Source organism: Mandrillus leucophaeus, unplaced genomic scaffold (assembly GCF_000951045.1).
Source record: "Mandrillus leucophaeus isolate KB7577 unplaced genomic scaffold, Mleu.le_1.0 Scaffold23, whole genome shotgun sequence".
Lineage (NCBI taxonomy): Eukaryota > Metazoa > Chordata > Mammalia > Primates > Cercopithecidae > Mandrillus > Mandrillus leucophaeus.
In genome coordinates this window covers 4,169,268-4,181,869 of record NW_012102365.1, presented here as the reverse complement: position 1 = coordinate 4,181,869, position 12,602 = coordinate 4,169,268, and the positions used below count along the sequence as shown (strand labels likewise).

General features: G+C 47.6%; 1 protein-coding gene across 3 annotated transcripts in view; it reads left to right on the top strand.

The window, feature by feature from the left end:
* The window catches only part of SRSF4 (serine/arginine-rich splicing factor 4), a 38,654-nt gene extending 33,327 nt beyond the window's left edge, over positions 1 to 5,327 (top strand). For 2 of the 3 annotated variants that reach the window (XM_011981744.1, XM_011981746.1), the window contains exons 5-6: positions 2,868 to 2,957; positions 3,844 to 5,327. In XM_011981744.1, coding sequence (XP_011837134.1) covers positions 2,868 to 2,957; positions 3,844 to 4,660 — 907 coding nt within the window. In that variant the 3' untranslated portion in view covers positions 4,661 to 5,327. The remainder of the gene's footprint in view (positions 1 to 2,867; positions 2,958 to 3,843) is intronic. The other variant, XM_011981747.1, reaches the window with a different exon arrangement.
* The last annotated feature ends 7,275 nt before the right edge of the window (positions 5,328 to 12,602 follow it).

Below are 12,602 nucleotides of genomic sequence, written 5' to 3'. Positions count from 1 at the left end.
ACTGCAACTTCCACCTCCCAGGTTCAAGCGATTCTCCTGCGTCAGCCTCCTGAGTAGCTGGGATCACAGGTACACGCCACCAGGCCTGGCTAATTTTTGTAATTTTAGTAGAGACAGGGTTTCACCATGTTGGGCAGGCTGGTCTCGAACTCCTGACCTCAGGTGATCCACCCACCTCGGCCTCCCAAAGTGTTGGAATTACAGGCTTGAGCCACTGCGCCAGGCGAGAAAATGCCTTTCTATCTAGCAGAGAAAAGGGTGTTTCTGAAAGCCTGGGGGCAGGAGAAAGTTTTCCAGAGTAGAGAAGCTAATATAGAGAGGTAATGGGAAGAGTGGCTTGAGATAAGGCAGAGAAGGACCAGATATACTGACCATTAGGCCAGAGCAAGAATGGAAGAGTAGTGAGAAGTCATTGGAGACTTTTCAGGTTTTGTTGTTTAGTTCTTTTGACTTTTTATTATGGAAAATTTGAAATTTATATATGAAGCATTGGAGAACCCCGGTTTTTTTGTTTTTTTTTTTGAGACAGAGTCTCGCTCTATCACCCAGGCTGGAGTGCAGTGGCACGATCTGGTCTCACTGCAAACTCCGCCTCCTGGATTCACGCCATTCTCCTGTCTCAGCCTCCTGAGGAGCTGGGACTACAGGCGCCCGCCACTATGCCCAGCTAATTTTTGGTATTTTTAGTAGAGACGGGGTTTCATCGTGTTTGCCAGGATGGTCTTGATCTCCTGACCTCATGATCCGCCCACCTCGGCCTCCCAAAGTGCTGGGATTACAGGCGTGAGCCACCGTGCCCGGCCACATTGGAGAACTCTGAATTGCATCTCCCACTCCTCCAGCTTCAGTAGTTTTTATTTTGCCAGTCTTGTTTCACATCACCCTCTCCTGCTGCATTGTTTTAAGGCAAGTCTAGACATCCTATCATTCTACCTACAACTGCAGTAAGTTGTAGAAATTATGATACTTTGCCCCTAAATCCTTCAGCGTGTGTCTCCAAAAATGAGGAAAACCACAATTCTGTTTTTTTACCTAAGAACATTAATAGTAATTCCATCAAATTACTAAATTTCCAGGCCATATTCATGTTTCCTCAGTTATTCCATGGATCTCTTTATAGTTGGGTTTTTTCTTAACCAAGATCTAATCCAGTCATGTAGTACAAGGGGTTTTTAGTAGTAAAACCTCATGTAGTCACGCTTTTAGTCTGGAGCAATTCCTTTCATTACACTTATTTTGCTTAGGTTTGGGTTGGTTTGTTTGTTTGAGACGAGGACTCTTGCTCTGTCGCCCAGGCTGGAGTGCAATGGCGCCATCTCAGCTCATTGCAACCTCTGCGTCCCAGGTTTAAGCTATCCTCCTGCCTCAGCCTCCCAAGTAGCTAGGATTACAGGTGTGAGCCACCACTCCTGGCTTATTTTTCTTAGTTTTTTAATAGTATCTCACATTATTTATCTGTTTCTTCTTGGTATTATTGAACTTGTATCTTATCCCCTGAACTTCCTGTATACTGGAAGTTAGGTCTGAAGAGGTGTGATTGAGATGCAGGTTAAACATTTTTAGCAAGAATACTTCATAGGTGATGGTGTCTGGGCAACTTTGAAAGCTTCCCTCTTTCTGTCATAATGAGATGGTCTAGGCCTATCTTCCTGCTTTTATGCCTGGAATCAGTCATTTTCCCAAGGAGTTCTGGTTGTTAGAAAATAAGAACCTACAGTCTGGATGCATTAAAAAAATGTTGTAAAGCTTGGATTGTCGGTCTCTTTAAAACAGCTCTCGTCACAGTGAGATGAATAGATCCTGAAGGGGAAAAGTACATGCAGAAAGGCTGGTTGTTGAACAAGGGGAGACATGATGGTGGCTTGCCCAGGGAGGCAGCAGCAGAGGTGGAAAGACTGAAGATCAGGAGGCATGATCATGGGTGTGTAAAGGGGATAGGGGAAAGACGGGGGAGCCGAGGATTGCTGTGATTTCTGTTATGAGGAACCGTATGAATAACAGTGGCATCAGTGCACATAAGGAGCTCAGCAAAAGGAGCAGGTATCGGGGCAGTTAGAATTTTAGGAGCTGATAAGAGGTTCAGGTGAACCATCCAGATGGAAGGTTTGCAGGTGACTTCATCTGTGAACCTAGAACCCAGGAGAGAGTTTGTGCCTGGACACAGCCAGTGCTGTACATATTGAAAAAATATCAGGCCGGGCGTGGTGGCTCATGCCTGTAATCCCAGCACTTTGGGAGGCCGAGACAGGCGGATCACGAGGTCAGGAGATCGAGACCGTCCTGGCTAACACGGTGAAACCCCGTCTCTACTAAAAAATGCAAAAAACTACCCGGGCGAGGTGGCGGGCGCCTGTAGTCCCAGCTACTCAGGAGGCTGAGGCAGGAGAATGGCGTAAACCCGGGATGCGGAGCTTGCAGTGAGCTGAGATCCAGCCACTGCGCTCCAGCCTGGGCAACAGAGTGAGACTCCGTCTCAAAAAAAAAAAAAATATCTTGGCCGGGCGCAGTGGCTCATGCCTGTAATCCCAGCACTTTGGGAAGCCGAGGCGGGTGGATCACCTGAGGTTGGGAGTTCGAGACCAGCCTGACCAACATAGAGAAACCCCGTCTCTACTAAATACAAAATTAGCCGGGCATGGTGGCAGACGCATGTAATCCCAGCTACTCGGGTTTCTGAGGCAGGAGAATCACTTAAACTCAGGAGATGGAGGTTGTGGTGAGCTGAGATCACGCCGTTGCACTCCAGCCTGGGCAACAGGAATGAAACTCCATCTAAAATATATATATATATGTATATATACGTCTTGATTGATGCTTATCAGCTAGACTTTTGTCAGCAAGTATTAAAAAATATTTTCTCCCCCTAGGTCTCGCTCTCGAAGCAGACATTCCCGTAAGAGCAGAAGCCGAAGTGGCAGCAGCAAAAGCAGTCATTCTAAGAGTAGATCCCGGTCCAGGTATGTCTTCCATGGTATAAGTGGAGGTGGTCAGCAGGTAATGCCTGTACCCTGTCTCACTTTTTTCCTTTTTTTTTTTTTTCAAAGAGACAGGGTCTCACTGTCACCCAAGCTGGAGTCCAGTGGTACAATCATGGCTCACTGCAACCTCGGCTCACTGCAACCTCACCCCACTGGGCTCAAGCACGCTTCCACCTCAGCCTCCCAAGTAGTTGGGACTACAGGCACATACCACCACACTCAGCTAATTTTTTAATTTTTTGTAGAGACAGGGTCTCACTGTGTTGCCCAGGCTGATCTTAAACTCATGACCTCAAATAGTCCTCCCAGACTACTGCGATTACAGACATGAGCCACTGTGCACAGCCTCACTTTAGATTTCAGTCATGTGACCAGTCTTCCTTCACCTCTGCTTTTCCAACTCCCCCCACCCCCAAGACAGAGTCTCGCTTTGTCACCCAGGCTGGAGTGCAGTGGCGCGATCTCTGCTCACTGCAACCTCTGCCTCCCGGGTTCAAGCGATTCTCCTGCCTCAGCCTCCTGAGTAGCTCGGATTACAGGCGTGTGCCACCACGGCCTGCTAATTTTTGGTATTTTTAGTAGAGACAGAGTTTCACCATGTTGGCCAGGCTGGTCTTGAACTTTTGACCTCGCGATCTGCCTGCCTTGGCCTCCCAAAATGCTGGGATTACAGGTGTGAGCCACCGCACCTGGCCAGTTTTTCCAGCTTCTGATTGGCATTGTGGGGGTTCAGAAAGCAATCCTCAGCCAGTGCCAGCCATGCCTTATATTCGGGGGTGTAACTCCACATGTATGCCCTTTGATCTTTTTATCTCCTGATTAGCATAAAGTCACATGTGACAAACAATATCCCATGTCTCCTCAGGTCGGGCTCCCGCTCCCGGAGCAAGAGCCGGAGCCGGAGCCAGAGTCGGAGCCGGAGCAAGAAGGAGAAAAGCAGGAGCCCCAGCAAGGACAAGAGCCGCAGCCGCAGCCGTAGCGCTGGCAAGAGCCGCAGCAAGAGCAAAGACCAAGCTGAAGAGAAGATCCAAAACAATGACAATGCCGGGAAACCCAAGAGCCGGAGTCCTAGCCGGCATAAAAGTAAGAGCAAAAGTCGGAGCAGGAGTCAGGAGAGGAGAGTGGAGGAGGAGAAGCGAGGGAGTGTGAGCAGGGGCAGGAGCCAGGAGAAGAGCCTCCGCCAGAGTCGGAGCCGGAGCCGGAGCAAAGCGGGCAGCAGGAGCCGGAGCAGGAGCCGCAGCAAGAGCAAGGACAAGAGGAAGGGCAGGAAGAGAAGCAGGGAGGAAAGTCGTAGTCGCAGCCGCAGCCGCAGCAAAAGTGAGAGGAGCAGAAAGCGAGGCAGCAAGCGAGACAGCAAGGCCGGCAGCAGCAAGAAGAAGAAGAAGGAAGACACTGACCGCTCCCAGTCCAGATCTCCATCCCGCTCCATGTCAAAGGAGCGGGAACATGCCAAGTCTGAATCCAGCCAGAGGGAAAGTCGAGGGGAGAGTGAGAATGCTGGCACCAATCAGGAGACCCGGTCCAGGTCGAGATCCAATTCCAAATCGAAACCAAACCTTCCATCAGAATCACGCTCCAGATCAAAGTCAGCTTCAAAAACCCGATCTCGGTCCAAGTCTAGATCCAGGTCTGCTTCCAGATCACCCTCCCGATCTAGATCTAGGTCCCACTCAAGGTCCTAACTGGCTACGGCCACAGCTGGAACTACCCGAGAAGTCTTTTGTACATGTTTGGTAGCCGTAGCACAAGTGATTGGAGTAGAACATGTCACTGCTGTACATTTTTAACTCCCCTAATGGTGTGTCTATAATTGTTAAATCTAAGTGCTTCCTCTCAGTAAAGCCTCCTGGCGCCAGGCCTTCCTGCTCGACTGAAAAAAATTTTCTCTTTGAAAATCCCCTTTTACTCATGGCCCACAGTAGAATATCCAAAACGCCTTGGCTTTCAGGCCTGGCCTTTCCTACAGGGAGCTCAGTAACCTGGACGGCTCTAAGGCTGGAATGACCACGTAGGTAGGTATGGTGAGTTCAACCATTTTTGCTCTTGAATTGATGCCCTTTGATGTATGCCATTTAGTGAAAGTGCTAAGTCTTAAGTTTCCTACCACTTTGGTTTCATATTTTTGGACTTAACAAAGTTGTGAATAGCACAGTCGAGGAAAATTGATACCTGCAGTAACCCATAGGAAATAAACTGTAGAGTTCCATATTCTGGTATTGTGATTATATTGTTTTATATTAAAAAAGAAAAGAAAAGAATTTTTTTTAATTTTATTTTTCCCCGTCTTGCAAAGTATAGTGACCCCTGTTTCCATTAAATTTGAATAAAGACTATTTTTGCTTGACAAAATTTCATGGTGCTTGAATTGAAGTTGTACTTTCTGATATATCTTGATATGTCTTGTCTTAGCATAAAAAGTTCATGTGTAGGCCAGGGGCAGTGGCTCACGCCTGTAATCCCAACACTTTAGGGGGCCGAGGCGGATGGATCACAGGGTCAGGAGTTCAAGACCAGCCTGACCAACATGGTGAAACCCCATCTCTACTAAAAATACAAAAATTAGCTGGGCGTGGTGGCACACGCCGGTAATCCCAGCTACTCGGGAGGCTGAGGCAGGAGGGTCACTTGAACCCGGGAGGTGGAGGTTGCAGTGAGCTGACATCATGCCACTGTACTCCAGCCTGGGCGACAGAACGAGACTCCATCTCAAAAAAAAAAGTTCATGTGTAATGACTGTTCTCTTCCTTGGGATCACCCATCTTAGGGAACCAACACGTTCCTAAAGGATTTTTCTCACCCAACAGAATAAAGGCAGGTTTCTGAGGAATTTATCATCCTTTCTCTTAAGAAACTTATGGCCAGGCTGATGAGGAATGAATCAGTTTGGAAACTTGGAGTATTACCAGATGAGTTGTTCATGAATATAGAGTTCTGTGCTGTTTGTCGAAATTGCCATGAATCTGCAGTGTCATGATCTCATCACCTTAAGATCTGAACTAATAAAAACCAGGGGAAAAAACTAGACTGGCCCTTTTTTTTTTTTTTTTTTTTTTTTTTTTGAGATGGAGTTCGGCTCTTGTTGCCCAGGCTGGAGTGCAATGGCATGGTCTCAGCTCACTACAACCTCCGCCTCCCGGGTTCAAGTAATTCTCCTGTCTCAGCCTCCCAAGTAGCTAGGATTACAGGTACACGCCACCATGCCTGGCTAATTTTTGTATTTTTAGTAGAGACGGAGTTTCATCATATTGGTCAGGCCGGTCTCGAACTCCTGACCTCAGGTCATCTGCCCGCTTCAGCCTCCCAAAGTGTTGGGATTACAGGCATGAGCCACTGCACCTGGCCTACTGGATTACTTTTGTCCTAATTATTCTACTGCTTGTTTGGCCTAGCTCTCTAGGAGGCACCAGAAGTACAGTGGTTCCAATCTGGTCCCAGGCCTTGAGGGACTGTTGAGGGACATCAAAGCAGGGAGGAAGCTTGAGGGCTTTCATTACATGCTGCAGCAAAATCTTGGGAAGGAGATTCACTTGACTGCTGCCTGTGAATTTGTTGGGGGCTGTCCCTAGGCTTAAAACAACTGTCCCATTGCTTCCGATAGACCAAAATCTTAGAATTCACTGGAAATACAAAAGCAGAGTGTCTCTTGCCCTCCTGGAGTTTGTGATCTGGTTGCTAATGATGAAGGCAAGTGGATGTTCAGAGAACAGAGTCAGAACTTCATCTGGGATCAGAGAGAGCACTTAAGCTGAACCTTCTGGGGATGTAAGGTGGGATGCATTCCTATTGAAAGCCTGTAAGCAAAGCCATGGAGTTGGGAAAGCACAGGGCACTGTGCCCAGGGAACAAGGAGTTTGATACTGGAGATTTAGAGTTTAACAAAATGGATTGTGTCATAGAGGGCCATAGATAACCAGGAAGAGGAATTTGACCTTTATCCTGTAAGCACTGGGTTACATTGAAAGTATTTGAATAGGAGGGTGCAGGGAGTAGGGTTATGCCTCTAGACCTGACAGCAGTGTGAAGAATTGGATGCAGGGAACCCAACAGTTCAGGGCATGCAACCCCAGATGATACCCGGCCTGCTTGATCAAAGCCGTGATAGGAGGGAGCAGAGGAGGCAAGATCAGCAAGATGTGGCAGATGTCCTACCAAGGAGCTACCGGAAGCAGTCACAAGACGATGAGGCATCATCTGAGGAATGAGGAAGATGACGGGGGAAATTGTTTTGAAAACATGTAGTTTCAGAAGCAGACTAGGCAGCCAAACCAAGGAACCTCACTCAGTTTCTGGAGAGTTTCCCAGATCATTTTCTGGACCCATTCTTGTGTCATGACAAGGTGATGAACCCAACCACTAAAATTCCCACTGCCTCACAGGATCTCATGCTGGTCTCCAGTGATGACAGTAATTTATTCCGATTTTATCTCTATAAGGATAGGGATGTTCGTTGGGGCATTTTGTTTCTTTCACTTTTTTTTTTGAGATGGAGTCTTGCACTGTCACCTAGGCTGTAGTGCAATGGCACAATCTCGGCTCACTGCAACCTCCACCTCCCAGGTTCAAGCAATTCTCTTGCCTCAGCCTCCCGAGTAAGCTGGGATTACAGGCGCCCGCTACCACGCCTGGTAGTTTTTGTATTTTTAGTAGAGATGGGGTTTCACTATGTTGGCCAGGCTGGTCTCAAACTCTTGACCTCGTGATCCGCACGCCTCAGCCTCCCAAAGTGCTGGGATTACAGGCATGAGCCACCGCGCCTGGCTGCCTTTCACTGGTTTTTGAGGCCAGGTCTCAATCTGCTGGGCAGGTTGGGGTGCAGATCATAACTGCAGCCTTGACCTGGGCTCAAGCGATCCTCCCCCTCAGCCTCCCAAGTAACCAGGACTACAGGTGTGTGCCACCACGCCTGGCTGATTTTTGTATTTTTTGTAGAGAGGGTTTCACTGTGTTCTCCAGGCTCGTCTTGAACTCGTGGGCTCAAGTAAGTGATCCCACCTCGGCATCCAAGAGTGTTGGTGTTGTAGGTGGGAGCTACCACATCCGAACTCCTTTATTCTAACACAACTCTATCTTTCCAAATTCCATTCCAAACTTTGTTCCTATTGATTCATATTGTAAAGAGTTATGTAATTTTTTTGTTTGTTTTTTGTTTTTTTTTTGAAATGAGTCTCTGTCACCCAGGCTGGAGTGCAGTGGTACGATCTCGGCTCACTCGGCTCACTGCAACCTCTGCCTCCCAGGTTCAAGCGATTCTCTTGCCTCAGGCTCCTGAGTAGCTGGGATTACAGGTGTGCGCCACCACACCCGGCTAATTTTTGTACTATACTTAGTAGAGATAGGGTTTGACCATGTTCGTCAGGCTGGTTGCAAACTCCTGACCTCGTGATCTGCCCTCCTCGACATCCCAGAGTGCTGGGATTACAGGCATGAGCAGCCATGATCTGGCATGTTTATGTAATTTAATAAACTTGCCAGGTGTGGTGACTCAACACCTGTAATCCCAGCACTTTGGGAGGCCGAGGCAGGCAGATCACAAGGTCAGGAGATCGAGACCATCCTGGCTAACACGGTGAAATCCCGTCTCTACTAAAATACAAAAAATTAGCCCGGTGTGGTGGCAGGCGCCTGTAGTCCCAGCTACTTGGGAGGCTGCGGCAGGAGAATGACGTGAACCCGGGAGGCGGAGCTTGCAGTGAACCCAGATCGAGCCACTGCACTCCAGCCTGGGTGACAGCGAGACTCCGTCTCAAATATATATATATAATAAATGAAAATTGAATAAACTCAATATGAGCATTAAATGTTTAAGGCACATGGATTCTAACCAAATGAGTTTCGCACTGTGTTAATAGTGGCAAGGAAATTCCATGTGTACATAGATAGGACCCTTGGCCATGTTTTTCCCAGCAATTTTTGAATCCTTTTGTGTTGGATTCTGAATGAAAAGAGGATAAATCAACAAGAAAGATGGAAACTCTCATCTGTTGAATTCTGAATGTGCACTGGAGAGAGAACACTGGGTATTTTCATGTTCATTTTTCATTTTGTTTTCACAGCTCCCTGTGTTCAGTATTGCTGGGCCCAATTGCAAATGAGACTAGAACAATATCCCGCCACCCCCCAACGTTATATTTACATTTGGAGTGCCTTCTGTGTAGGCCAAGCACTGTTCTAGCCTCTGGGATAAAGTATGAACAGCAAGGTTCCCTTCCCATGGAATATATGTGTTACTTGTAGGACTGGTGTCACAGGATTAGTCCATGATAATCTCAGTACTGAACACCTGTGAACCAGACAGTGCTTGGAGAGCATCAGTCAGTGTAGCAAATCATTGCGAGGGACTCTCCTGCCACCTCCCTCTTAGCCATTCACAGTCCAATGAAAGACCTTGGGAAAACAAAAGGAAGACCCTAAATTTGATTGATTTGCCTACCAGCACCTACTATGAGCAGGTTGCTTTTATGTACATTATCCCATTTTAAAAGATGAAGACCAAAGCTCAGAAGTGGAGTGATTTGGGACCGGGCACAGTGGCTCAATGCCTGTAATCCTAGCGCTTTGGGAGGCCAAGGCAGGAGGATCACGAGGTCAGGACATTGAGACCAACCTGGCTAACACAGTGAAACCCCATCTCCATTAAAAATACAGAAAATTAGCCGGGCATGGTGGCAGGCGCCTGTAGCCCCAGCTACTTGGGAGGAAGAAGTGTGATTTGGTCGGGCATGGTGGCTCACGCCTGTAATCCCAACACTTTGGGAGGCCAAGGCAGGTGGATCACCTGAGGTCAGGAGTTCAAGACCAGCCTGGCCAACATGGTGAAACCCTGTCTCTACTAAAAATACAAAAATTAGCTGGGCATGGTAGTGGGTGCCTGTAGTCTCAGCTACTTGGGAAGCTGAGACAGGAGAATCATTTGAACCCGGGAAGTGGAGGTTGCAGTAAGCTGAGATTGCGCCATTGCACACCAGCTTGGGCAACAAGAGTGAAACTCCCTCTCAAAAAAAAAAAAAGTGGCCAAGTGCAGTGGCTCATACCTGTAATCCCAACACTTTGGGAAGCTGAGGCAGGCAGATCACCTGAGGTCGGGAGTTCGAGACCAGCCTGACCAACATGGAGAAACCCCATCTCTACTAAAAATACAAAATTAGCCAGGCGTTGTGGCACATGCCTGTAATCCCAGCTATTGGTGAGGCTGAGACAGGAGAATTGCTTGAACCCGGGAGGTGGAGGTTGCGGTGAGACAGGGTCACACCATTACACTCCAACCTGGGCAACAAGCAAAACTCCATCTCAAAAAAAAAAAAGTGTGATTGAATCAATGTCGCACCGCTAGTGACAATGTGGGATACATCTCTGGATTTTTCTGATTCTCTCCTAAAATGTAATTATTTGTGATAGTTACAGGAAGACATTTGAAGTCTCACAAGTGAGTTGATAACAGCTAAGATTTGAACCCCGATTGAAGTCAAGCAGGATTTCTATAGGACGGAGTCTGCTTTCTTCAAGAAAAATATTTTCAAGTAGCTGCAGAATAATGCCACTAGCCCACTGCTGTAAATACGTTTTAATTGTTACATCATCATCTGATCAAGACTCAAAAGTCTGCCTGGGAGTGCCGGAAGAGTGAAGAAAAGGAGGTTGGCTCAATTTAATTTCCTCAGTGGAAAACGATGCATTAATACTGCACTGTTTGTGTGAAAATACACACAATAGGAAATTTCCCAAAAATAGGAAGCAGCCAGAGAAATACAAAAGTTCACTACAATCTACCCTTTTGGGTGCTCAAAATCTACACATACCCTTCTCCCCACAATTAACCACCTGCCCTCCAAAATGCAAGACAAAGGTAGAAACAAAGAACAATGAAAACAGTAACAAATGTAAATATTGGGCTATTTCTTTCATTGCTAAATGTCAATGGCCTAAATAAAAGACTGTCAGAGTAGGGTTTGTTTGGTTTTTGTTTGTTTGTTTTTGTTTTTTATGAGTTGGAGCCTCGCTCTATCGCTCCCAGGCTACAGTGCAGTGGCATGATCTTGGCTCACTGCAACCTCCACCTCCTGGATTCAAGCAATTCTCTTGCCTCAGCCTCCCAAGTAGCTGGGATTACAGGCACCCGCCAACATGCCCAGCTAATTTGTTTGTATTTTTAGTACAGACGGGGTTTCAACAGGTTGGTCAGGCTGGTCTCGAACTCCTGACCTCAGGTGATCCGCCTGCCTTGGCCTCCCAAAGCGCTGGGATTACTGCTGTGAGCCACCGTGCCTGGCTAGAGTAGATATTGAAAAGCAAGACCCGGGCTGGCGTGGTGGCTCACGTCCGTAATCCCAACACTTTGGGAGGCTGAGATGGGCAGATCATGAGGTCAGGCGATCAAGACCATCTGGCTAACACGGTGAAACCCCGTCTCTACTAAAAATACAAAAAATTAGCCGGGCGTGGTGGCCTGAAGGTTTTACTTTTAAAAAGTAAAAACCCACTTATACACAGAAATGGGCTAAAAGTAAGGGGCTACAGAAAGACATACCATGAAGATAATCAAAAGAAACTTGAAAAGGCCTGGGGCGCGGTGGCTCACGACTGTAATTCCAGCACTTTGGGAGGCTGAGGCAGACGGATCACCAGGTCAGGAGTTCGAGACCAGCCTGGCCAACATGGTGAAACCCCATCTCTACTAAAAATGCAAAAATTAGCTGGGTGTGGTGGCGGGCGCCTGTAATCGCAGCTACTCTTGAGGCTGAGGCAGGAGAATTGCTTGAACCTACCTGGGAGGCGGGGGTTGCAGTGAGCCGAGATAGTGCCACTGCACTCCAGTCTGGGTGACAGAGAAAAACTCCGTCCCGAGAGAAAAAAAAAACAAAGGCCGGGTGCGGTGGCTCACGCCTGTAATCCCAGCACTTTGGGAGACTGAGGCGGGTGGATCACAAGGTCAGGAGATCGAGGCCATCCTGGCTAACGTGGTGAAACCCTGTCTCTACTAAAAATACAAAAAAGTAGCCAGGCGTGGTAGCAGGCGCCTATAGTCCCAGCTACTTGGGAGGCTGAGGCAGGAAAATGGCATGAACCCGGGAGGTAGAGCTTGCAGTGAGCCAAGATTGCACCACCGCACTCCAGCCTGGGAGACAGAGCGAGACTCCATCTCAAAAAAAAAAGAAAAAGAAAAAAAAGAAACTTGGAGTAGCTATATTTCAGACAAAGCCAATTCAGAGGAAGGAAAATTGCCAGGAATAGAGTGGCATTACATAACGGTAGAGGTGTCAATTCTCTAAGAAGATAGAAAAATCACCAGGCCCAGTGGCTCATACCTATAATCCCAGCACTTTGGGGAGGCTGAGGCAGGTGGATCACCTGAGGTCAGAAGTTCGAGACCAGCCTGACCAACATGGTGAAACCTCGTCTCTACTAAAAACACAAAATGTAGCCAAACGTGGTGGCGTATGCCTGTAATCCCAGCTACTCGGGAGGCTCAGGCACGAGAATCACTTGAACCCAGGAGGCAGAGGTTGCAGTGAGCCCAGATCATGCTACTGCACTCCAGCTTGGGTGACACAGTGAGACTCAGTCTCTGAAAAAAAAAAAAAAAAATTAAGAATTTCAGGCTGTAAGTAGTGGCTCATGCATGTGATC